The sequence below is a fragment of the Ambystoma mexicanum genome, chromosome 1p (assembly GCF_040938575.1).
Source record: "Ambystoma mexicanum isolate Mex_15411 chromosome 1p, UKY_AmexF1_1, whole genome shotgun sequence".
Taxonomy (NCBI): Eukaryota; Metazoa; Chordata; class Amphibia; order Caudata; family Ambystomatidae; genus Ambystoma; species Ambystoma mexicanum.
The window spans coordinates 952,782,160-952,807,735 of NC_090921.1; the positions used below are offsets into that span (position 1 = coordinate 952,782,160).

General features: G+C 46.7%; 1 protein-coding gene across 1 annotated transcript in view; it reads left to right on the forward strand.

Moving 5' to 3' along the window:
* Positions 1 to 25,576, forward strand: part of LOC138582224 (ankyrin and armadillo repeat-containing protein-like) — a 551,079-nt gene that overhangs the window by 131,897 nt on the left and 393,606 nt on the right. The window contains exon 4 of the mRNA XM_069653327.1: positions 19,062 to 19,280. Coding sequence (XP_069509428.1) covers positions 19,062 to 19,280 — 219 coding nt within the window. The remainder of the gene's footprint in view (positions 1 to 19,061; positions 19,281 to 25,576) is intronic.

A 25,576-nucleotide genomic window follows, 5' to 3' on the forward strand; every position in this document is an offset into this window, starting at 1 on the left:
ACGAACATTGTGCCCTATGCAACTGAAAATGGGAACTGGAGACACTGCTTAATCCTGTGGCTTCAAGAGAAAGCAAGACTTCTAAGTATGCAGGTCTCTTAATACAGACATTGAATTGTGTTCTAAATAAATACAATTAACTACCTGACATACCACGCTTTGTTGACTTGAAGAACATAATAGCCCACACGCTGACTAGTGATTGCACGTTTTATTGTGATTACAGATAGTGAGGATGTTCCCGTGTTAACACGTATTTATGATAGACTATGTACACCAAGAACACATGACTACTCACCACTTGGAGTAGAAACTTTGTATTAAACATGCAAAGTAAGGAAGACACTATTTTGGCAGAACCAGTCGTAACTGCAAATGCATGATTCAGACTTTAGATGTAGACATTCCACCGGTCTCCTATTCCTTTGTTTCTCAACAGACAGTCATACAAAGGAGGAATCTAGATTCTTTCCGAAACCCATGTTTTGATCTGTGACGAAGCAATTGGGTAAATGTGAACTCTTTTCAAGAAAGTTAAATAGTCAACTTAGACCATTATTTCATTTTCGTGACTTAATTGTTGAATCACAACTATATAATGAATCATTAATTAATATCCGTTCATTTTGCATCTTTACGTACAGGCGTCCAAATAAGATTGGAATCTAATTCTGACACTACTTAGTGAAACATCACCATTTTAACACCGGAAATCAGTCAAAACATACCACCTGTGAATAATTTCCTAGAACATATGGAAATTGTGATACAGGAAAGAAACATGTAGGCATACGAATGGCCTGTATGATTCTCAGCAGGCCTTCCCTCTTTTGGAGGATTTGAATGTGTAAATTACAAGTTGTTGATTTATTAAGTTTAATGTTTGTTTTGCACTTGTCAGCATATTGTATTTGTATAACATTTTGATTAATTTAGTTATTGAGCCATTTGCTTTGTGGTCGTTTGTCTTGTGTTATCATTTGACTTTCATTAAGCTTGTGAATAGGTGTTTGTATGTCTACACCTATCTTTTTAGGATTAAGTATCTAACTGTTTTTTAGACACATTCAATTGATTTATGTGGATTTAATTAACTACCTGCTGTCCCTTGATCAATTTTCTACCCTGTTTTAGTTTTTCTTTAATAATATTGACACATTAATAATTACGATTTGATGGCATAGGTTTGAATTCTTTCTTCCTGGTTTTCCAGTTTTTAATTGTCTGGCCTCCTGTACAGGTGCACAACATACCTGGTATTTTTATATGTATTTTCCAAACTCAGCTCCTCAAGTTATTTCTGCTTTTGCTGATTGGTCTTGCTTGCCCTATGATCCTTGAGTGCTGAGCCTCTTGGGTAGGTCTGCAACTATGAACATCATGAGTGAAGGCTCTCCTTCCTTCATCCCACAGTGGACTGATTTGACAGCTCAGATCCAGCAGGTACTTGGTTACTGGCTTGGACAGCTCTTCCTCTGGTGGCATCTTCAAGGGGTGGATAGTGCAGGAACTAAGGCACCAGTTGTAGGGTTACTCCAAGGTATCTCCAAAAAACAAACAAAGCCAATAGTGCTGTGAGTATGTTCAACATATCTCTGCATCTGCATGAAGACTATAGAGGGGTGGTGGGACTCATTGCATGGGTTGAACACCTTCTTCCACCTGGTAGGCAATATCACTTAGACCAGGGAACACTCAAACCCTGTGCTGACTCTAGGTAGCTCATGGCTCTGACAGAATTGCCCTGATACTGAAAACCCCAACTTTAGTTGGAGACAAGGCCCTCTTCTGGTCTGGCGATGTGATCAGACATCAAAGTACATATGTTTCATTAAGGAATTGCACCACAAAACTAATAAAATTCACAGAAAAAATATTTACCTGTGGTGAAATTAAGTTTGTCTGGTTAACAAATAGTCTCCACTCAATAAATTTGGAAAACGTTAAAATTCATAGAACAATTTAAAACAATCCCAGAAATGTGCTATTTGAGGTTAGCTATGCAATGTTAACTCCCCCACCATCCAATGCTCATGACTTCACGTAACAATAAATATGACATCAGAAATGACATATACAATGACATCAATTATATCCACATCAACATCACTGACAATGAACAAACATGATTGAGCATCTTTCAAAGGGTATCATCATTTAAGGTGAGATCAAATATCCAATAATAATTGACATTAGTGGGCAGCAACAGTGCATTGTATTCATGTTATTTACTTTAAAGGGTTACAGATATACATTCAGTATTTGTTCCTCTTGTAAAAGTTAAAGATTTACTAAAACAATCTGAAAGATCTGCTGCTAGGATGTTACAATTGCAGAGCTGCACGGAAGGTAACAACCCGCCTTGGGTAAAATAGAAAAATGTCCCTATTCGCCAATCAAAAAGACTGTCCATACAATATCTTAATCTAATTTAATTATAATTTAATCACTATTATTTTAATAATCCAATTATCAAAAAGAAGCATGGCCTTATGAACATAAAACCTACATCGTTTTTCTTTCCTGAGGTATATGGGATGACGGTTTCCCAGACCCCATAATTTCCTGATCTCATCAAGACAGGCAAAAATCTCGGTCCTGAAGAAGATGATGAATAAAAATCATCGAAACCGTCGACCTCTTTTTAACCAAGGATATCCCAAGAAATCAACCGGGATACCCCTCTTAAAAAAGATTCAACAACATCTTGTTGTGGAGGAAGCATTCCACCATAAAAACCGTTGTACCATGGACTCCCACACCAGAAACCAATTGGATTCGTAAAGCACAAAGTAAAACATACCACAAAGGTAATACTGGACAACAACCCGGAAAAAAAACAGATCTAACCAAAAATAGACCACCTGAAGGGAGAACATAACTACAGACGGGTATGAAATCCCTGTTTATTTATCAATCACAGAGTGATCCATGACTTGGGGACCACACACTTCTTGCGAAGGTCAATAAAAGAAAAAAAGGTCCCATGACCTATGAAACAGTTTCTCTTTGAAATGTGGGTCAAGCTCCACAGAGACAATAACTTCCAGCCCTACTCTCAAATGGGCAGAAGATCCGTGCACCCTACTCCTAAGGATAGCAGCCCGCAGATGTTACGAGGGCTATTCCAGAAGAGAAGATATTCTGGGGCCACACATTAAATGGTACCTGAATAACAAATAGCTCTCACGCTGAAACAGTGGACCCCACAAAGAGTTCTTGTGTGTTAAAAACATGCCCAAAAATAACACTTCAGGCCAAACTACAAAGTAAAATTCAACTGACATGCAGGCTTCATTACTGAACTTGCAGAAATAGCCCTAACCAGGAATTTCTTTACCCTTGAGAACACATTTTTCCAGCAGATCTCCGGAACAGCAATGAGCGCAATCTTTGCGCCCAGTTTAGCAAACCTCTATGTTGAACATTTTGAAAATGAATTTGTATATGCCAACACAAACCCCTTTCTGGACAAGATAAAGGTGTGGAAAAGATACATCGACAATGTCATTATGATATGCCACGGGAAAAAAGAAGAACTTCTACCCTTCTACCAGTGGTTGAAAAACTGCAATGGCCATCTCAAATTCACCATTGATGCAAATAGGACAATGACACATTTTTTGGACCTCCATATTACCAGCCAAGGAGATGAACTACTAGCTCGAGTCTACAAAAAAGACACCAATAGAAACTCACTTCTACAGTATAAGTTACCATCCAAAAGCCCTGAGGGATAACCTCCCCTTTGGCCAATTCCTTCGGTACCATAGAACATGCACAAGACTAGAAGACTTCAAAGAGCAATCTGGAGCACTCAAAAAACACCTGATAAAAAGAGGTTACCTGAAGAAAATTGTCAATTATACATGCAAACGGGCAAGAAACATACCAAGGGAAATCACGATACAGCAACATACAAAAGATCCAAAAAGAGAAGAGATAACGGCTGTAATGAGTTACTCCCCTATGTTCAATGCCATCAAAAAAGAAATCAAGAAACTTTGGCCTATCTTGAACACAGACTCAAGTGCCTTGGCCCAACCATCTTTTGCCATCAAAAGACGCAGAAACCTATGAGATAGCCTTGTACATACACTAAAGGAACGAGATGACAATGAAGAGGAGAATACAATCTGGGGAGCAGAAAAACCCATGGGACATACACCGTGTGGGGGCTGCTCCATGTGTGCACAAACCTCAAGAAGCAAGACCATTGAGATAGGATGGAACACAGCCTGGCAACAAAGAAACCTAACCAACTGCAAATCTAAACGGGTGGTCTATCTCATCACATGCCCCTGTACCCTCCTGTACGTGGGTATGACAACAAGGGAGGTGAAGAACAGACTCATCGAACATAAATCATGCATTCGCACCAAAAAACTAACGGCTCCCCTTGTGAGTCACTTTGTCCAAGAAAGGCATACTCAGGACGATTTCACCTGGACAATCCTTGAAAAACTAACACCACCAAGAAGGGGCGGGGATTTTGGACAAATGCTTCTCAAACGAGAACAACTGTGGATTTTCAGAATAGACACAGTAAGAAACGGGTTGAACGAGGAAATACAGTGGAACAACCTTGCTCTGAAGAAATGAACATCGTCAGTAGATGAAGAAAGAAAAAAGACACTATATGGGGAGTGCACCATAGCACAGAGAATAACAAACACATTGAAACAATGAACTCTGGAGGAACATTACATCCCTTCATGAATATGAACAATGTATTTGGTTAATGTCAATGTGAAAACCCTTTCTCCCCCAACTGAACGGTGCAATTGCCACAGGAGCCAATAACCATTCCAATAACCGTCATTATGCAGCGAGAACAATTTCGGCGCTCCCACCAAATTGACACCAGAACAGCACTAACTGCGAGAGGTGAATGGTCACACATTATAATGATTGTCATAATGAATGTTTGAATGTTCTGACTTGAAAAAGTTGCCAAAATACTGCTGCTAATTATTATGAATTTCGATGTCAAAACATCAAAAGTGCAAGCCCTAGTAGGCAGCCCACCACTAGGTATGGTGTTTGGCACGCATAGCATCCCATAGGAGCAGGTACACTCCAAGATGGCCGCCCTACTAGACCAGGGTCACCAGCATCAAAGACGGACCATTTAAAGCCGTCTCTGTTGCCGGGTAACCGCTGGTTGACACACAGAGCGAGAGACATGGTGTCCTGCGGTCCGTCGAGAGCAGAGGCTATCCGAAAAACCCAGTAAGCGGCCGATTTCCACAACAATCGTAGATCACTACGTGCCGTTATGAAGATACATCATGTAAATGTAAACATACTCACAATCATGAGCTGCGGCAAGCATAGAAGGTTGCCGCGCTCGCGATCGAGAGTCTTATTTGACCAAGTAATTGAACTACGCGTCGTCATGAAGATGCATCATGTAAATGTAAATATACTCACGATCATGAGCTGCAGCAAGCACAGAAGGTTGCCGCGCTCGCGATCGAGAGTCTTATTTAACCAAGTGATTGAATCCAGCACGGGCAGTTCTGCCCACACATAGCCGACACCCCGAGTGAAAAAAGCGGGCGCGTCAAGATACCATACACGATTGAGCATGCCATGACTCCTAGCTTAGAAAATAAGCAAAATGCAATTTTAACCGGGATACGTCCCCACGCTGCAAGGCCTATATGGCGCCACGACCAGGCACCCACTGGTACATATGTGTGGACTATGGGCCCCTTTCACCTGCCACATGCCATAGTCACGCATAAAAAGAGGCCCCTAGAACAAAACACAATGAACCAACAGAATTGTGGATGCATTCAGCAGCTGTTAAGTGCATACTTTGACACATCATTGTATTGTGTCTTACAGGATACCACAGATGCAACCTTCCAGCCACCCACAATAGAAACACAGCTAACAGCATCTGACCAGCCGAGCTGCACGGAAGATAATAACCCGCCTTGGGTAAAATAAAAAAATGGCCCTATTCGCCAATCAAAAAGACTGTCCATACAATTTCTTAATCTAATTTAATTATAATTTAATCACTAGTATTTTAATAATGCAATCATCAAAAAGAAGCATGACCTTATGAACATAAAACCTACATTGGTTTTCTTTCCTCAGGCATATGGGATGACGGTTTCCCAGACCCCCTCCATTTCCTGATCTCATCAAGACAGGCAAAAAACACGGTCCTGAAGATGATGATGAATAACAATCATTGAAACCGATCGACCTCTTTTTAACCAAGGATATCCCAAGAAATCAACCGGGATACCCCTCTTAAAAAAGATTCAACAACATCTTGTTGTGGAGGAAGCATTCCCCCATAAAAACCGTTGTACAATGGACTCCCACACCAGAAACCAATTAGATTGGTAAAGCACAAAGTAAAACATACCACAAAGGTAATACTGGACAACAACCCGGAAAAAAACAGATCTAACCAAAAAAAGACCACCTGAAGGGAGAACATAACAACGGACGGGTTTCTATGAAATCCCTGTTTATTTATCAATCACAGAGTGATCCATGACTTGGGGACCACACAATTCTTGCGAAGGTCAATAAAAGAAAAAAAGCTCCCATGACCTATGAAACAGTTCCTCTTTGAAATGTGGGTCAAGCTCCACAGAGACAATAACTTCCAGCCCTACTCTCAAATGGGCAGAAGATCCGTGCACCCTACTCCTAAGGATAGCAGCCCGCAGATGTTACGAGGGCTATTCCAGAAGAGAAGATATTCTGAGGCCACACATTAAATGGTACCTGAATAAAAAATCGCTCCCACGCTGAAACAGTGGACCCCACGAAGTGTTCTTGTGTGTTAAAAACACTTGTGTACAATGCATATCATTATGCCTGTGACAGCTTGTCCATAATGGGTGACGGTGCCAACCTGCCATCCATTTTGAAGGAGCCAAGCAAAGCTGCAGCAAGCAACTCAGGATCTGTTTCTGGGCTGGTTTTCTACAGTGGGGAAATGTGATTTCCCTTTTACAGAACTGTTCCTGAACCTGGCATACAAAATTGGCCATGCGAGGCTGGGGGTGTTTTCCTTCTCTAGTCTTGCAAGGCCGATTGGGCATGCACGTTGTAGTACTGCAGGACTAATTGTGTGTACGGCTCACTCCCGTGCCTCTCTGCAAACTAAGGTCTCATATCACATTTCTGAGCATAAGGCATGCTGTGGTGTTGTGGACTGCTTTTAGGAGGGGCCAAGTGATTGTGTGGGATCCGCGTGAGGACGGTATTTCCTCCATCAATGTGCAAGAACACAAGGACCTGCACAATGGTCCTGAAGTCCTGCCGCATAATGAAGGGTTTAAGTTTGTAAAGGGTGAAGATTTTGAGCCAGGCCGTTTGGGCCAACTTGGCTCTATATCTCTGGATGGCAGGCTGCTGTCGATTGTGAAGGCTAAGCATTTTTTATCAATCTTAGAGTTGCGGATCAAATGCTCCCAGGTGCATATCATTGAGCCATTTTTGCCTTGAGTTGTTGTTTCACGGGAGAACCTATGAGGACAAATTGAGTCTTGAATGGGTTACGTTTAAGGCAGGCAGACAGAATCCAACACTGCAAGATGAGACGACTGATGTTCTGTGGGCTTGATACTCTCATGTACAACTGAGTATCATCCACATTTTAGGTGTTAACTATATTGGTATCTTCGAGGAGAGTGCCCAGAGACTCCACGTAAAGATTTAAAAGGATTGTGAGAAAATGTAACCTTGGTGGACTTACAGTTGGAATGAAACATGTTGGTGTGTAGGGCCTGGTTGCAGCCTGGGAGGTAGGAGGCAAACCAATTCAGGACAGTGCCAGTGAATCCCATCCTGCGGTGAGGCGGGAGAGGAGGATGCTGTCGATGGTGTTGAATGCAGCCAAAAGGTCAAGGGGAATGATGAGGCATGAGTCACCCTTATCCAGGATTTGGAGAGCATCATCCACCACCTGGGTGGTGGCTGTCCCTAAGCTACACTTGGGGCAGAGGCCTGACTGATAGTCCTTTAGGAGGTGTAGTCGTTTGATTCTGGTGAGTACTTGTGTAGCGACTATCTTTTCCAAGATTTTTCTGATAAATGGGAAGTTCATAATGGGATGGTAGTTGACCAGATCGTCTGGGTCTAGGGTTGTTTTTTTCAAAAGAGGTTGTATTACCGGGTACAACCCTTCAGTGAGGGAGACATTAATGAATGCACAATATATGCCATCATGTCCCTTTGGATCAGTTTTTCATGCTGCCTGTGCCCAAATATATGCCAGCATTGTCAGTATCAAACAATTTCATAATGGGACCCACAGTACATGCCAACGCTGCCACAGTAAAGCACATGTGCATGATGCTCACAACATACTGTATGTCAGCCTATCCCTTTTAAACACTTTTTAATGCTGTCTTTGTACACATATGCCAGTAATGCCATTGGAAACTATGGGCCTCATTACGAGATTCCCACTAAAAATGGGGTAATTACCGGCATGGTGGAAGTAGCGGGTCGGTGCTCCTTTAACGCCGCTAATGGCGGCCGATTACGAGTGCGCGAGCACGCGCGAACCCCCATGCCGGTAATGGCCATACCGTCATGCCGGTAAAGGTCCTCCAACCCCCCGATAGCGCCATCACGGGACCCGCCGATACCGGCTCCGCCAAGGAGCAACCCTTTAATAATGACCTAGTAATAACAACATGCTAATACCCGGCTCGTAATACCGGACCCGGAAGTAACGTCATTGTGTCGGAACGGGAAATGCGCCGACAGCCATTTTTAAAAACACAATCCATTGCAATCCTCCCAAACCACCACTGCTACATAGGAGAGACCAGGGCCATTGTGTACAACATGCCCAAGGCAACCCGAAAAACCACCCCACCGCCTGCGCAAGAAGCGCTTCTCAGATGAGGAATTGAAAATGCTGCCAGATACCCTCGCTGCCCATGCCGATGAGGTATTCACGAATAACCTCAAAAGGGAGGTACAGATGAGGAAGAAGGAAATTTGGGAGGAGGTAGCACGCAAGGTGTCAGCGGTAGGCACCACCCCCGGTAGTCAAAGACTGAAAAAAGAGGTGGGACAACCTCTGTCTCAGGGTCCGGAACATTCTGGCCAGCAATCGGAGGGAGGCCATGGCCACAGGCGGGGTTGCGCACTCACCGGTTAGACTCATGCGGTGGGAGGAAACCTGCAGCACAACCATCCAGATGGAGGCGATAGAGGGCTTCGGGGATAAGGAGACGGATGCCGCGACATCTGGAGAAGGAGGTGAGTGACCTATCAAACCCCAGTAGGCCAAACCATGACGTAGCACAACTGATGTGAAAGTGAGCCAAGCCAAGGCAATCCATGGCCCATTGTACACACATTTACAGATCCATGTTCAGATGGAGGCCCTAACCCTGCCACATTGAAATGCATGCTGTGTGCCAATCCCATTACAAACAGACACCGAACACACAAGGACCATTTGCATGTAACACATCACACAAAGCCCAATACAATGGCATATCACCTGGTACGTATCAGTGCCAAATGGAGATGCCACAGCTATTGCCAATATGCACTACCCTGTCTGACACACCTATAAGATTTCAATGCATGAGAAATGAAATACCATACAGCACCATCTCATGCTTCTTGCATGTAACAGCGTCACAGATGCCCTGCATCTCTTCCTCCCTCACAGGCACTGATGGAGAAGGTGGGAGCCAGGACCCATCCACAAGGCCTTCTACGTCCAGGGCCAGACTGCCGGCCACTGGCCAATCCACCTCTGGGCAGCACTGCGGCCCACAGTCCAATCCAGGGCAGGTGCACAGGCCATGCAGGCATACAAGGACACCGCAGTAGTGGATGTGACTGCTACCACAGAGCTGCCAACAACAGCCGAGGGGGAAGCTGATGGCACCCAGTCCGCTGCCACAAGCTCAGTGGGTGAGACACCAGCCACAGCCCCACTCAGTGGCGTTGATCTAGGAGCAGAGGAGTATGTGGACCTAGAAGGAACAATCCATGTGGAATGTCCACATACCCCTAGCCCCCCCGTCTCACCCCCAACACGACACTCAGGGCACTCTCTCCAGACCCATGCTGGATCCTGCAGTTCTACTGCACAGTTCCGACCTCAGTACCACCCCTGAGGCCAGCCCTGCAATGGCACACCCAGCCACAGCACTCCCAACCTCTGCTGCTCCCACTGACTTGGAGGCACGGCTACCAAGGCTGGAGGCAAGGCAGGACAACATGATTGACCTTGTGCGCCAATATGTGGCTGACGGAGAGGAGACACAGCGAGAGATCCGTCAGGCCATTGCTGGGAACACTGCCGCCGTTAGTGCCTGTGCAGTCATGATCCGTGACAGTTTGGGGGCCGTCACGCAGGTCCTGACCAGCATCCTGCAACACATGTAGCACCAGCAACCTGCGCCGGCCTTGCCAATTCCAACTGCATCCACCCCATCCTCCACACTGGTATCCTCTGCACCCTCCAGCCCAGTGCGGATGACAAGGCGGAGTGCAAGGCAGAGCAAAATGCTGCCCCCGAAAACAAAGAAAGCCCGCAAATAGTGTGGGATGACAACGGGTGTGGGGGGAGGTGGTGTTGGGGGTGTATAGGGGATTAAGGGGGTGTTTATTGGGGGGTATGGGGAGTTCATTGGGGGTATGGGGAGTTCATTGGGGGTATGGGGAGTTTGGGTGCGGTGGAGGGAGGACGCACTTTACTGTAGTTTTCATTAATACACCTGTTGTGTGCAAAATCATTTTATGCCTGGACATTGTTCATTTTCTGTGTATTCATTTTATTCATGACAGTGCCAAACTCCCCACATACCCTGTGTGCATTTCCACATGGACCCAGTGCTCAGTGTAGCACTGACACATATCCATCAACATCCCTGTGGTTCAGAAGTATTCGTCAATCAGTGATTGGCGTACAGCACGGCCATCTTGTGCATCACGTGCTGGCAGGGGTGCTGCTTCTCCTCCATCATCATCCTCATTATCCTCACCCAGTGCATGCATGTCAATGTCAGGTACATTTCTCCGGATGCACATGTTGTACAGCATGACACAGGCCATGGTGATCTTTGCCACCTTCTAAGGCCCATAAAGGAGTGCTCCACCAGACCTGCTTAGGCACCGTAAATGCGCCTTCAACAGGCCAAAGGTCTGCTCAGTCACGACACAGGTACGGGTATGAACCCAATTGTACTCCTCTTTGTGCCTGTTACACGGGTTCCGCACAGGGGTAAGTAGCCACAGCTTTAAGGGATAGCCTCCATCACCTGCATGGGAGCACAAAGAGGTCTGTGTGAGTCATTCTGAGCTGCCACCTTTAGGATTCACGGCCATGGCCGCAGCTATATGGTGTTGACATGCACATGTCCCTGTATGTATGCACACAGATTGATTCGATGCATTGTGTACTGCAATATGGTCTGCTAGTGTGGATTGCGTTGTACAGATGATGCAGGGTGTACACTTGCATGCTGATGCAGATGTACTGTGGTTGCGGAACGATGTCTTGCCTCCCATAATTTCAGTGTATGCTACTCTGTGCCTCATCTCACTAGCGACATTGGCACAGTTGTTATCATGTTTAGTCATGCATCGCTTGACATACCCATGGTGGCCTGGTTGTGCATCTTGCATGTTGTCATTGATGTACGGCATTGATCCCATGTGGGGCATTGATGTGTCATGTTCGGGTTGGGAGGTTCAGGTCAGAAGTGTTAAAATCTGAGTGCATTGTCCACTCACCGCCCATTCCCACCCAGGTGGAGTATGCATCCCCCCATTCCCACCCAGGTGCAGTATGTATCCCCGCCATTCCCACCCAGGTGGAGTATGCATCCCCCCCATTCCCACCAAGGGCGAGTATGCATCCCCCACCTCACCACCTCGATGCACTGCCATGGCCCAGGCAGGCAACCTACCGAGCAGCCAGGGATGTCGTCCAGCATGTCGCTCCATGTGACGGGGTAGCGTGGAGTTACACAGCACTATGGCATCATGTGTAGATCTGGGATATTGGACGCAACAATGTGTGATGATCTTGCTGGAGTCACATCCCATCTGCACATTGATGGAGTGGTATTGCTTGGGTTTGTGGTACACCGCCTCTATTGCATGAGGGACTACCAATTCGACATGGGTGCAGTCAAGGGCAGCAACGCAATTGGGCATGCCTGCCAGTGCATGGAAGCCTACTTTAGTGTCGGCAAGCTCCTGGGCAGTCCGTGGTAGTGATATGTGGGTGCTGGCGTGCTTCAGGAGGGCATCCAGCACTTGGGTCAGCATGCGTGAAAAGAGTGGTTGTGATATACCATGCAGCTGGCCCACTGCATGCTGGTAGGTGCCTGTGGCCAGGAAGTGGAGCACAGACACCACCTTTAGTAACGGGGCGATGGCAGTGCGTACTTCAATGAGGCTGACAATGTCGTCATGTACAATGTCCACAATGGTGGTGATGGTGTCCCGGTCCAACCGGTACAGGGTGTGGATCTGCTCAGGGGTTAGATTGAATGGACTGGGTCTGATGCGAGGGAATGGTGGCTGCCTACGAGGTACCACTGGCTGCACTGGTGGTAATTACTGGGCCTGTCTCACCCTCCTTCTCCTCCTGTGTCTCCTCTGTGCTGCCTGTTGTTGTAGCTGTAGTTGTTGTTGTTGTTGCTGTAGTTGTAGCAGTACAGGCATGTCCTCCAGCCCCATGATTGCAACAGCTAGTTTGCATCATTTTGGTGTGGGAAGGGGTGTGGTGTGTGGGTGTGCTCCTTTTATACTGGGACTGGCTCCATTGACTCCACTTGTGGTGATTGTGTGCACCTGTGGTGGTTGCCTACACTGCAGGTTGCTATTTACGGGTGGTCCGCGATGCCTGTATTGCCGCCGTCATGCAGGCCCTAAATTACCACCTTTGGGATGCCGGTAAGTACATGCCCGCGTAAGTTGTGATGTCCTCCTATTACCAGCATCCCGGTATTTCCGCCATGAAGGGGCGCGTGTAGGCGCGCATGCCGGTATGAAGGGGCACGATACGGGCGGTGGCGGTATTGGCGGGTTGTCGGGTCGTAATGGTCCGGACCCGTTAATGTTGCCAGTAATACCATTCCGCCTTCCTATTTTCATTACCTCCATGCTCGTAATGAGGCCCTATGACTATAAAGTACATGTTCATGATACCTAGGTCCACAAAATATGGCAGTGTGCCACTGAAAAAAAATCCAGGCTCCTGGGGAAGGACCTCCTCACCAAATATATACATATACACTCCACACATACACACACTTACACGGACTGAGACACAGTACACAATCACCCACTTACATGCGCCCACTCATTCAAACATGTTGGTGTACACACACATTGCATAATAATCAAAACACACACACACATATAGACACACACACACATTCATGCATATAGACACTTTAAAAAACACACTTGCCTCCATGTGGTGATCAAATCGTCTGTCTTCTCTCTGGAGTTTCAGAATGGCAGTGCAGGTGGAACACAGGTGGGACTCGGGTCCAGAGACATTGGTTGTGAACCAAGATCACTGTGGGTTAGAGCACATATGTTGCTTAGTTCCCCTCCAATGCATGTGTGCATTGCTATTTTTCCCCCAGACTCACTTGCTCAAACCTCTGACAAGTGGACTGGGACACTTGGATGTTGAAGAGGTCACCAGAGTTGGGGGCAAATCCTCCTCCACCCTCCTCCCCCACCACTGGCTGCCCCAATGGAGAATATATCTACTCTTAAACATAATCCTTGGGTAGACCCGATGACCTTTGCACCATGAATGTTTAGCACATAGTTCCTCTATCTAAGGCAGATATTGTTATCTGTCAGGCACTCAGAAAGAAAATAATAAACACTTTATTACACTGACATTTTTTTGATCCAGCATATGCTTTTTTCTTGCCCATATGTGCAGTGTCTCCAGGATTGGCACATGTCTGCTGCCCATGTTCTTCAATAGTCTAGCTCTAATCCAGTCTGGCTCCAGTAGATGTACTCGGCAGTAATCATAGAAGCCTTTCAAGTGTGGCTAGAAAGGGATCTAGTTCTATCGCAGACCTATGGCATTCCCATATTAAATGGACATGTGAATCAGATAATCAAAAAAATAAAGACATTATAATTGGTCCATTGCATGTTGTCTTTGCTTCCATTAGATGCCTCTCGCACTAGTTGGACCTCCATTTCTGATCCGTCCCTTAGACCCTTCGTCTGTCGGGAGGCTGCCATAAAAGAGCCCACCAGTAAAATAAAGGCAGTTGCATGGTCACCATCTTGAAGCATTAAAGAAATCAAGTTTTTAAGTGTATATAAAAGAACCAGTATCGGACCTGTGTCTCTCACCTCCACATATAGAACTGAGGAGAGATGCACAATCTGGCCAGGTCCTTTCCCCACAGAGCTAGCACCGCCCCAGTGCTCCTTTCCCCACCCTATGTGTCGATCCATCCTCCGTCTACTCCATTCTACCCTCATATTCCACTGTTCTCAACCCATATGATATATACCCCCATAGTGTACCCCCTCCTGGAGATGTGCTGGGCCCATGGAACTGCTAGAATGCTGACCAGTTAATTATTGACCAAGCCGCTGTTACCTAATTGTCCTAGCCTGCCCCATGTCTACTCCCTCTGTGCACCTTCTTATGTCATTGTGATTATGTCTTATTCCCCTGATCTTTTCTCGTGTCCATTTCCTGTTCAACCCCATGCTGCAAACACTTGAGAGGTGATGGGAAACTGAATAATTTGCCCAGCCAACAATCAACTATTCAATATACGCCCATTATCCATACATGCAAACCATTGCACAGTCCTCTGTTATTGTCTCCCCTCCTGGATGCTACCCCCTAGTACCTTATTGTGCTCCTTAACACCTCCAGTCTGTTTCCCGCACAAAGTTTTCCTTCCCCAGTGCCCTCAAGGCTCACTTTGCACTTCACTGCCCCTTGCATCAGACAGTGCTCCTTCCACCCCATAGTGCTCCTTCTGCGGCTCAGCACTTGCTCAGCCCATCAGTGCTTGTTTGTGTATTTGTTTATTTATTGTATTTCTATAGCGCATACTCCAAAGCACTTCATGAATGAGTTGGTCTCGCATTCTAAGACATCGACCCACGTGACATTGTAGATGATATGATATGATATGGTATTTGTAACGCGCCTATACACAAGTGTTTCAAGGCGCGACGAGGCAGGGAGGGAGGGAAACAAGGGGAAGACAGACAAACGATCCTACTAGGCCAGGTGTCATTCAGATCGCGCAAGTGCAGAGGTAAGGGGAAAAGGAGAAAGTGCAGGGGGAGGAGGTGGGGGGGAAGTGCAGTACAAGGTAAGTAGCGTAATAAAATAATAAATAATAAATAAAAAGGGCCAGCTGGTGGCAAGTGCGAGGTAAGTGCAGAGCAAGTGCTGAGAAGTGCTGGGAAGGGGGGCTGTAGGGATACAGTGACAGTCCCACAGTGCAGGGGGAGCTAGGGAGGCAGTGCAAGTGGAGAGTGGCTGGGCCCTGGACCGAGGTCGCTGAGAGTGGCCCAGATGCAGGTTTAGTGCAGAATTCAGTGGGGAGTTAAGCAGGTTTAGCAGGGGAGAGGGAGAGAGAAGGCAGAAGCGAAGAGGAAGGTTTTGAGGTACTTCCGGAACCGGAGATGGTTCTCCTCAAGTTTCAGGGAGGCAGGAAGGCTGTTCCAGAGGGAGGCCCCTGCTGCGGAGAGAGATCTACCCCCAGCTCGTTGCTTCGAGAAGCGGCTGACCATGAGGGAGTTGGAGACGGATGAGCGAAGGGCTCGTGAAGGAAGATATTTAGGAAGAGAGAGTTGAAGGTATTTAGGCCCCAGGCCCCAGAAGGCCTTGTGGACAATGCAGAGGGTTTTGAACTTAATCCTCGCAGCCACTGGGAGCCAGTGAAGAGATTTCAGTCCTGGAGAGATACGGTCCCTGGGCTTGAGGCCAAGGACAAGTCTCGCAGTTCTGTTCTGGATAAGTTGCAGAGGGCGGAGAGTGGAGGCAGGCAGATTAAGATAGAGGCTGTTACAGTAGTCCAGCCTTGAGAGAACCAGGGCTCGGGAGACAGTGAGCTTCTGGGGGAAGGAGAGGAAGGGAAGAATACCTCTGAGGAGGTGCAGCTGGTAGTGTGACTTCTTAGAGACGTCAGATATATGAGGAGAGAAGGAGAGTGTGGAGTCGAAGATGACCCCGAGGTTTTTAGCCTTGCAGGTAGGGGCGGGAAGGGGGCCAAGGGAGGCCGGCCAGAGAGCTGCAGGGAAGGAGGGAGTGGGTGTGCCGATGAGTAGAATCTCAGTCTTACTGGCGTTAAGGCAGAGGTCATTGGCAGCACACCATTCCTGGATAGCAGACAGACAGTCGGAGATGAGGGAAGGAGAGGAGGAGGCCGAGGGTAGCCTGAAAATGAGCTGGGTATCGTCCGCATAGCACTGGAAGTGGGGGCAGAGAGCGGCGATGCGGTGGGCAAGGAGTGCCAGATACTGGTTCAAAAGCCAGGGAGAGAGGTTGGATCCCTGGGGGACACCACAGGTGGAGAAAAAGATGTCAGAGAGGAAGGAGCCCATTTGGACCTGGGAGGGTCGACCGGAAAGGAAAGAGGTCAGCCATGCCAGAGCCTGACCAGTGATACCCAGGTTATCACGGAGACGGTTGAGCAGGATGGCATGGTTGACAGTGTCAAAGGCAGAGGAGAGATCGAGCAGAATGAGAACACAGGGAGTGTTGGAATCGAGGTTAAGGAGCAGGTCCTCACGGATGTTCAGGAGAGCAGTTTCCGTGCTTCTGGCCGCTCTGAAGCCGGATTGATGGTCATGAAGATTACCAACAGATTCAGCATGGAGGTTAAGCTGGGAGATGGCCAGTTTCTCCAGGAGTTTGCCCAGGAAGGGAGTAATGGAGATTGGGCGATAGTTGGCCGGGCAGGAGGGGTCGGAAGAGGGTTTCTTGAGGAGGGGGTGCACAAGGGAGTGCTTGAGGGGGGATGGGAAGACTCCAGAGGCGAATGAGTGGTTGCAAAAGTCAGCCAGGGCAGGAGCCAGGGAGTCGATGTGGTCCTTGATGGTTTTGGAGGAACAGGGGTGAACCTGTTTAGACGAGGCTTTCATAGATCGGACTTGTCTGGAAACCTCATCAGCAGAAAAAGGTGGAAAAGCAGAGAAGGAGGGCGGAGGGGCTGCTGCAAGAGAGCAAGAGGAAGAGCCGGGAAGAGAGGGAGGGAGGAGAGCGGAGGAGAGCGAGGACAGGATGTCCTGAGTTTTTGAGATGAAGTGCGAGGCCAGTGCAGTGCAGAGGGCCTGGGAGGGGACAGGAGAGGTAGAGACTGCAGCAGGGTTGGCCAGCTCCTTGCAGATTTTAAAGAGTTCGGCCGAGTTGTTAGATGCCTCAGAGATGCGGGCTTGGATAAAGGCTCTCTTCTTGGTGAGAACGGAGAGCCGGTATTGCCTTTGGAGCAGGCGGCAGGCCAGTTTGTCAGAGGATGAACATGAAGCACGCCATTTCCTCTCTGCCACCCTGCACTTGCGTTTTAGGGTGACGAGATCCGAGTCATACCAGGAGTTACATTTGGCTTTGGGCTTCAGGCGGATTCTCATGACGGGGGCAAGGATATCGAGAGTATCAGATATAGAGGAATAGAGCATGGAGAGGGCTGTGTCAGGGTGGGAGTCAGCCGGGGGGGGAGGAGGGGGCGAGAAGGTAGCAGCGAAAGCCTCAACTGACACACGCTTCATGGGCCGGATGACCGAGAAGGTGGGTGGCAGTGAAGAGGGTGGCTTTGCCTGTGGGGTAGGGAGGGAGAGGTGGGAGGATAGGAGAAAGTGATCGCTCCAGGAGAGAGGAGTGGAGAGAGGGAGGGAGAGGGGAAGGTCAGAAGAGATCAGAGCATCAAGAGTGTGCCCTGCAGAGTGAGTAGGCCCAGACGGGAGAATAGAGAGTGAGAGAGAGTTGCAGAGTTCGCGAAAGAGACCAGTGGGGGGACAGGAGGCATCGAGGTGGATGTTGAAGTCACCGAGAAAGAGGAGTTGGGTGGTTGAGGACAGGAGTGAGGAGGAGAGGTCAGCCCACTCAGAGAGGAAGGAGGAAATTTGACCAGGTGGCCGATAGATAGTAGCCACGGTAAGGGAATGGCTAGGAGAGAGAGAGAGTCGGCAGACAAGACATTCAAAAGAGGAGTAGGTCTGCGTAGGAATGACAGTGGCAGGAATCCACTCAGGGAAGATAAGGGCAACACCACCCCCTGAACGGTTGGGCCTGGGCATGGAGAGGATCTTGTAGCCGTCAGGTAGGAGTGTGTCGAAGCTGGTTGCAGAGCTGGCAGTGAACCAAGTCTCAGTGAGACCGAGGACGTCGAGGTCCAGTTCCTCAAGAAGGCGACAGATATCAGAGGAGTGCTTGATGGCAGAGCGAGAATTTAGAGTGGCAATGTGGAGAAGGTTGCCACCCTTGAAAAACTTCCGGGGAGGGGTACAGATCAGAGGTACGCCCTGCGGAGGTGTTAGAGAAGGAGTTGAAGAGGGAGCAAGAGAAGGGGCAGGGAGGGAGGGGAGAGGCAAGGTAGCCGAGGACAGAGGAGGGGGGACAGCGGGAGCGGAGAGGAAGTTGATGAGGTGTGGGAAGCGTCTATCAAAGAGGTGAAGGTTGGCCTGAGGGCCTTGGACCAAGACGGTCCCGTTAGCATAGACATTAATGATGGCTTTAGAGGAGTGGAAAGGGGCCAAGAGGACATCCCACGTGACATTGTAGATGTGCTGCTAAGTGTGGCAGATAGTGATGCAAATACCGAAGATAAGTTTCTGGTACCTTGGAGCTTAGACCATGCATGCCATATTCCATTTATCTCATGAAAGAATTGGACCAGCCTTGAAAAACCGAATCGGGAAATGAGGAGAAACAAGGATGGAAATGCATGATTACTGGTCATAATATTCATAGAGTACATCAGTTGTATTATGGCGCAGCTGGTGGTGAATGCTTAATATGGTTATCCCTTAGACAGCATAAGAGCTCCTCTGTGCACTGCAAACAATGTCTCCTCCTTTTTTTCTAGGCGTGAACCTGCTGGTTGAGTTTCTGGGCTCACAGTCCTACAAGCTGCACCTCATCGGAACAGTGGGACTTAGTTTACTCCTTCAAAGCCCTTACGACATACGGAACAGTGTGGCTTCAGCCAATGGAGTGCTGCATCTTACAAGGCTTCTGCAGTCCCATAGAGAGAACGTCGTCACCAATGCGATCCAGGCTCTGCGGCACATGTGCCTTGGTGTTGGTAGGAGAACCCCAGCTCTATACATGTACAATATCTACAGTCTAGGTGTACCTTTACTAGCTACATAGTTTCCCCAATATCAGCTTGCTTTCTTTAAGCGTGTTTTTTAAAATAAATCTGCAAAAAATATAAACACTGTATAAGTATTCAGTTAGTTCATTTTGGCATAACTTCTTAGAAAAATATTGTACCCCGTTTGTCAAAGAATTCAACTGAATCTGTTGGTCAAAACCCATGCAGTAGGCAATGGCGTTGAGTAGGAGTGGGTGACAGAATTGACGTCTGCAGAGAATTTAAAAAGAACTAGCAGGCAGGGTCATTTTGTCAGTAAATAGGGCACTGTCAACTACTAGGTACTTGCTTTCTTGGTGCTCCAGTGAGGACAGAAGACGGTTAGTGTGTTTGGAGGAGGTGGTGCTGGCCGATGATGGTTGCAGCTGAATGGCCAGCAATAGAGAAATGCATACACAAACTATATTTCCTTAATAAGTTCCAAGCTATTATGCAAGTCTATGCAAAAAGGGCGAGCCTACTGGTCCTTGGCACTTAAGGGGTTAAAGTGCCAGCGTTCCCTTTCTCGTTTTCAAGAACTTCCAAAGTCTCCTTAGTCAATTCGGAGCCTTTCCAAACTTCAATTAAACACCTGGGGGCTCTTTGTTGATTCCCCCGTAAATTGCATGGAGTGGACCTGTTACACATAATTTTCATCACTTGCAAATCAGCATGAAAAAGAGTGATGGAAAATGGAGTCAAAATCGCCCTACACCTCCCTTTTCCTTTTGCACTGTGCAGTGCAAATTGAGTGAGTGCAATTGATGCCTGGCAGGCAGCGTTTACAATGCATTCCTCTGTAAGCCGCCTGTTTTTTTATGGTGTAAAAAGCAGGTGGAATCCACAGAAGTCCACTGCATTAACGCCTGCATGAAAGTGAAAAGCTGGCATGAATGCGGGAGTATTCGTACAGTGGAGAGGAAGGGCTAGATGAACTCGGAAATTAAGTGCTCTGCTACACCATATAAATGAATGAACATATGGCATTGAGTAAAATGCTTATTTATAACGCACTTAATACCCAGAGATTTCTAAGTGCGGACCCAGGGATCAAACCTGTATTGCTCTGTGTTGTCTTGCTTCGAAGGTGAGCACGTTGCCACTGAGCTATCCTCCCGAGTATGTATTTTACGCATTCATTTCACTCCACACACTCACGAAATTGAGCCCCATGTTAAGTGAATCCAGCATTGCAATTTTACTGACTCCAGTTTTAAAATAACATGGTCATCCCGACTGAAACAGCCACAAAGGATAGATAGTTCAACCATTTTAGACAAGTTAATGTTCCACTCATTTTGAATCCGCCTATAATATGGTAAGTCAAGGTATACATTAAATAGAAAAGGGTCCAGGTTCCACACACTTTTAAATTCAGGCAGGACAAATGGCTCTGTTTGAACTTTTTTGCACAAAGGTCCCTCTCAGTGTATTGTTTTCATTTCCACCACTTAGTGGAAAGCAGATGTGCCTAACAAAGGCAAAACCGCCTCCACTCTTCATTTTCCCACTCCTGTGCAAATGCCTCCAGCCATGAGCAATGAGCAATTGTGGGCGCCTTTATAATGGATTCCTGTGAAATCCGCGTGCTTTCACCAGGTGGTAACCTCATTCCATGCCAGATTCTGAAGGAGCCTATTGCGTTACCACCAAAAATACCTGCTGGTGGTGATGCATATGCATTTGTCAGGTGGCGCTGGTGAAGCAGGGGGACATGTACATTCTGTGCCGCTCCCAAACTCAACCTGACTAATTGAAGAAAATCCGGTGGATCAGTAAAGGTGGTGGTAAAAGCATACCTCTAATTTTACTGACCCGAGGGAATCGGAACACGACCCCCAAAGAGATTTTCTGGCACAAACACAAAAACAGATGTGGGGGTCATGTTGCAAGTCCCCGAACATTACAAGGAGGGGACCAGCTACGTTTACGCTTCTGTGCAAACAGGTCCCCTCTGTGAAAATGTTGCCATTTGCCCGGTGAAGTGGCAAGGGTAGGTGTAAAAAACAAGTGAAATTGCCTGTACACACCCCTTTTTCACTTTGCCAAGCAAATTGAGTAAATGGACCTTTTAATCATGGCAGGCAGTGTTCATGCTGTAGTCCTATGGAATCCACTTGCTTTTTTGCAGGTGAGGCACATTTAATAGAAATGCACACCATTTACAAAAGCATGAAAGTGAAATCCTGGCGTAAATGCTGTTGCATTTGTGTAGCGGAAAGGATGGGGGTATGCAGAAATGGATATTGTCCCCAAACTCATGCATTAAAGTGTGGAGAAAAAATGACCTCTGCATGTGTTCTTTAAAAGAAACTCATGTAATGTGGGACGCATGTATATTGAACTTTTCTATGAGACTATCTTCAAGCTGAAGCTAGCGTTCCCTTATCAGCCCACGACTGCCCAAATTAGTATGGACAAAGCCTGATCCACCTCCGGTTATTAGCTATCATAATACAACAGTCTTAAATTGGAAAAATGCTAAAACAACCATGTCTCAGATTTGGTTGGATATAGCATTAACAAACGGTGATCTGTTAGTATGCACTGCTGCTTAAATGAACAGCACTCAACAAAGATAATCAAGCCTCTAAAAGTGGGGGGTTTGGGAGGAAGATTAGGGAAAGAGGAATTTAGCATGCCCAACACGATGCAGTCTAATTTTAGACTACAACTCCCATGATCCTTCACCACTGACTATGTTGGATATCGATGATGGGAATAGAATTCCACAACATTCTGAGGGCCACATGAGTAAACACAATTCGCCCATTACAGGTTTACATCAGTTTGCATGGATTGCTGTGCCAGTGACACTGGCTTGCGATGGGGTTCCACTGTCCCATGATAGGTCAAGTGACTGTTCGATGGACGTAACAACGAATAACTGTTTCAGAACATGGCATGTGCAGAATGATGCGATCCAGAATACAGAGGCCTGGAAACCCCTGCACATAGGTGCCACCAGCAAAGAAGAAAAAGATGTGTCTTGCATGTGGTCCGACATGACTGTCCTTGGCCACCAGTGAATGGCGCCACGCAAGCCACGTTTATCTAGGGAAATATATTGAATCAAATTTATCTGATGCAATAACACCACAGATGCACTTACGTTGTTGAACAGTGACACAAGGACAGCTTCTGTAGCCAAAAGTCGGCTCACTTTTCAAAGGTTTAGAGGCATTGGCCCATTGCAATATAGATAAACATTCCCTAATGTAGATGAATGTTATTTTAATAATAACTCGGGGTGTACCAAACTTTGGCTTCCAGTAAGTATTCAGCCGAATTCTGGCTGAAAAAAAGTTATTCGGCTCCTGCGAATAGTTTCTTGGTATGCGCCTCTTGCCGAACACTTTGTCTTCTCATTTGAATGCAATTTACCATCTGAGAGAAACACAACTATAGTGGAGATTACAAAACAAATGGAATGAAGCAATTGTGCTAGTTTTATTTTACATCCTGAAAGTGCAAAAGAGAGGCTTAATAGAAAAGCGTAAGCCATTTATGCCTCATGTTTTCACTTTGGGGCTTTTTTATTTTATATGAAGGCAGAGGAGGGCGATGAAGCAGAAACAACATTTCTGCCATGCTTTCCTTCTCTGCCTTCATATATCACATGCTGGCGTTTTACTAATGGATTTCTATTAAATGTATCTGCATGCAGCCCCTGTCAAAAGCAGACTGATTCCATAGCATTCCATTCTGAATGCTTTATGAATTTGCAATTTGTAGGTTGCATTTACAAGTTTAAAAGGGGAGAACAATTCAAGAGTAAAGGTGATTGTGCCTGTGATTACTCTTTCATTTAACATTCCATTTTGTTAGCATTTAAGCTGCATGCAAGTGACCCACTAGCACGTAAGTGCTACTGTTCACGGCTCCCTGCATCCAATTTACACTATGGCAGCATTACAGATAAAATGTCAGAGTAAAGTGCAGTATCTGTGTGTATTGTAGTGAGTGAGAGTCAAGTATTGTCTTTTTTTCTAATCGGAATGTCTTTGGAGAAGCCAAAAATTCACAAAAGTTAGTGGACAACAGTAAGTGCCGGGTAGTCAGGTATATTCAAACAAAAAATCAGGATGGGAGACCCACACTTTTGAGATTCAGGATAATTTTAGTTTAATCTCTGAATTTTGGTGATGATACATATAATATATCAATTGTTAGCATAATAACAGACAGACGGACAGTTGTACTTTTGATATGTAGGTGTACCACTAGGTACCACCCTCAAGAGTGTGGAGGGTGCAAGCCTTCTGATGGTTCAAGATCTCTTGGATACACAGTTAACAAGGGTTTACAAAACAAGAGTGAATGCAGCCCAGGACCTCAGTTGGTCCATGGGTATTGTCATAGGGAAAAAACACAACAACAGATGTGTACAAGTATGCAAGGGGTGGAGTTGTGTCATAGATCGACACTGTAGTGTTTCGGCCACAGGGTACGAAGACTGGACGTAGGTGACTGGGATGGCCTTCTTCAGGATGGAGGTGGAGGGATGAACGTGGGGTATCTGTGGGATATAATGACAGATAGTTTAGGAGGAGTGGGTTCTCCAGAGTTAATTGGTGATTTGCGTAACTTATTAGTGACCAATTAGTGTCAGGACAGGTGCAAAGAGTAAGCACCAGTGAACGGAAGCTTACCGTGAGCCGACAAGTGGTGCGGCGGTAAGGGCTTCTGATAGTCTTCGACCATGCGGTAAGTCAAGTGAAGGTGGTGGCCCAGTGGCCACTGTTGCTAATGGAATTAGTCCAAAGAACCGTATCTGGAACCGGGGTCTACAGATGGCAGTGGCGTCAATCAATGGCACCAGCAACTGGAAGGTAAAGGCAAGAGCTACTAGTGGTCTTGGTCTTGTAACAGAAAAGGTTAACCGGTCAGGGATGGTACATACCCGATCAGGGGTGAAGGAGCCAGGAGGCCGATTCAACAGAACCAGAACGTGTGTGATGTCCGGTTCGAGTGGAGGCTATAATAGCCTATATGCGCCCATGTTGACTACAAGGCAGGAGCCGCCGTGAGGTGCAATGCGTAGGAGACGCATGGAGGGAGGCATACATCGTGGTTTATGGTGCTGGTGTGGTTGAGCTGTGTGATCAAAGTGATCCAGAAAAAATGACTAACTGAGGGAGTGCCAGGTGAAGGTGCCTGTAGGTCCCAGCAATAGTCATGGTCACTGTGCAGCAGAAATGAGAGCGCAGTGAAATGCCAAAAAGTAACATGCATGAGGTTGAAGGCTCAGTGAAATCGTGTGAGGGACGTGGAGTGTCCCGGAATAGACTATGGGCCAGTGAGTAGTTGTGAAACAATTCGCAATTCTTGTATAACGGAGCAGAAGCATCTAGCTGTAGCGTCGCAGCGTGTGCAAATGAAAGTGAAACTAAAAAACTGCAAGTCACAGGTAGTACTCACCCCCAGATCGGGCGGTCCAATCAACTGTCAGCAAGTGGGCCAATGGGAGTGCCGTCTGTTGGAGAGGGACAAGCCCTGTCAATCAACGTAGGCTCCGAGCAGAGGATGCTGGGAAATGTAGTCCGGGGGTGTAGTCGAACTGGATGGTCGTGGTGTAAATGCACCAAAATGCATGGTGTACTGTAAGGAGCAATGTAATGAAAGTTCAGAGCAAGTCCAATAGTGACGTGACTGACTATGTTGATGCCGCAAGTGGCGGCTGTGCAGATGTGTGTGCAGCGATTCAATGCTGAACACGAGCAAGGTTATGAAAATACAGTACAGGTGCAAGTCCATAATGACTGACTTGGGTGGTGACTGGAGTGACAAATACAAGCACATAAATGTGGATGAGCGTGGCATATGTTTTAAAAGCCATTCGATGTTCAAAAACCAGCATGTGCATATTCAGGGTGACAGTTTGCAATTCAATGTTCAAAAACAGCATGTGCATATTCCTGGTTACTAATTGGGTGACTGTATCAGTCCGTAGAAGAATAAGCCGAACAATTAGGGTGAATCTGTCTAATATTATACTCGGTGCTTGTGCCATGGAGTGTCTAGACATTGGGTGGCACGACATGGTCTAGGCATAGTGTTGGAAAAACTCGGCATAGTTAAACAACATACAAAGGTCAATTCCATTTGGTCATGGACTTATTCTTCACTGGTGCTTACTCTTTGCATCTGTCCTGACACTAATTAGTCACTAATAAGTTGCAAAATCACCAATTAACTCTGGAGATCCCACTCCTCCTAAACTATCTGTCAGTGAATCCCACAGA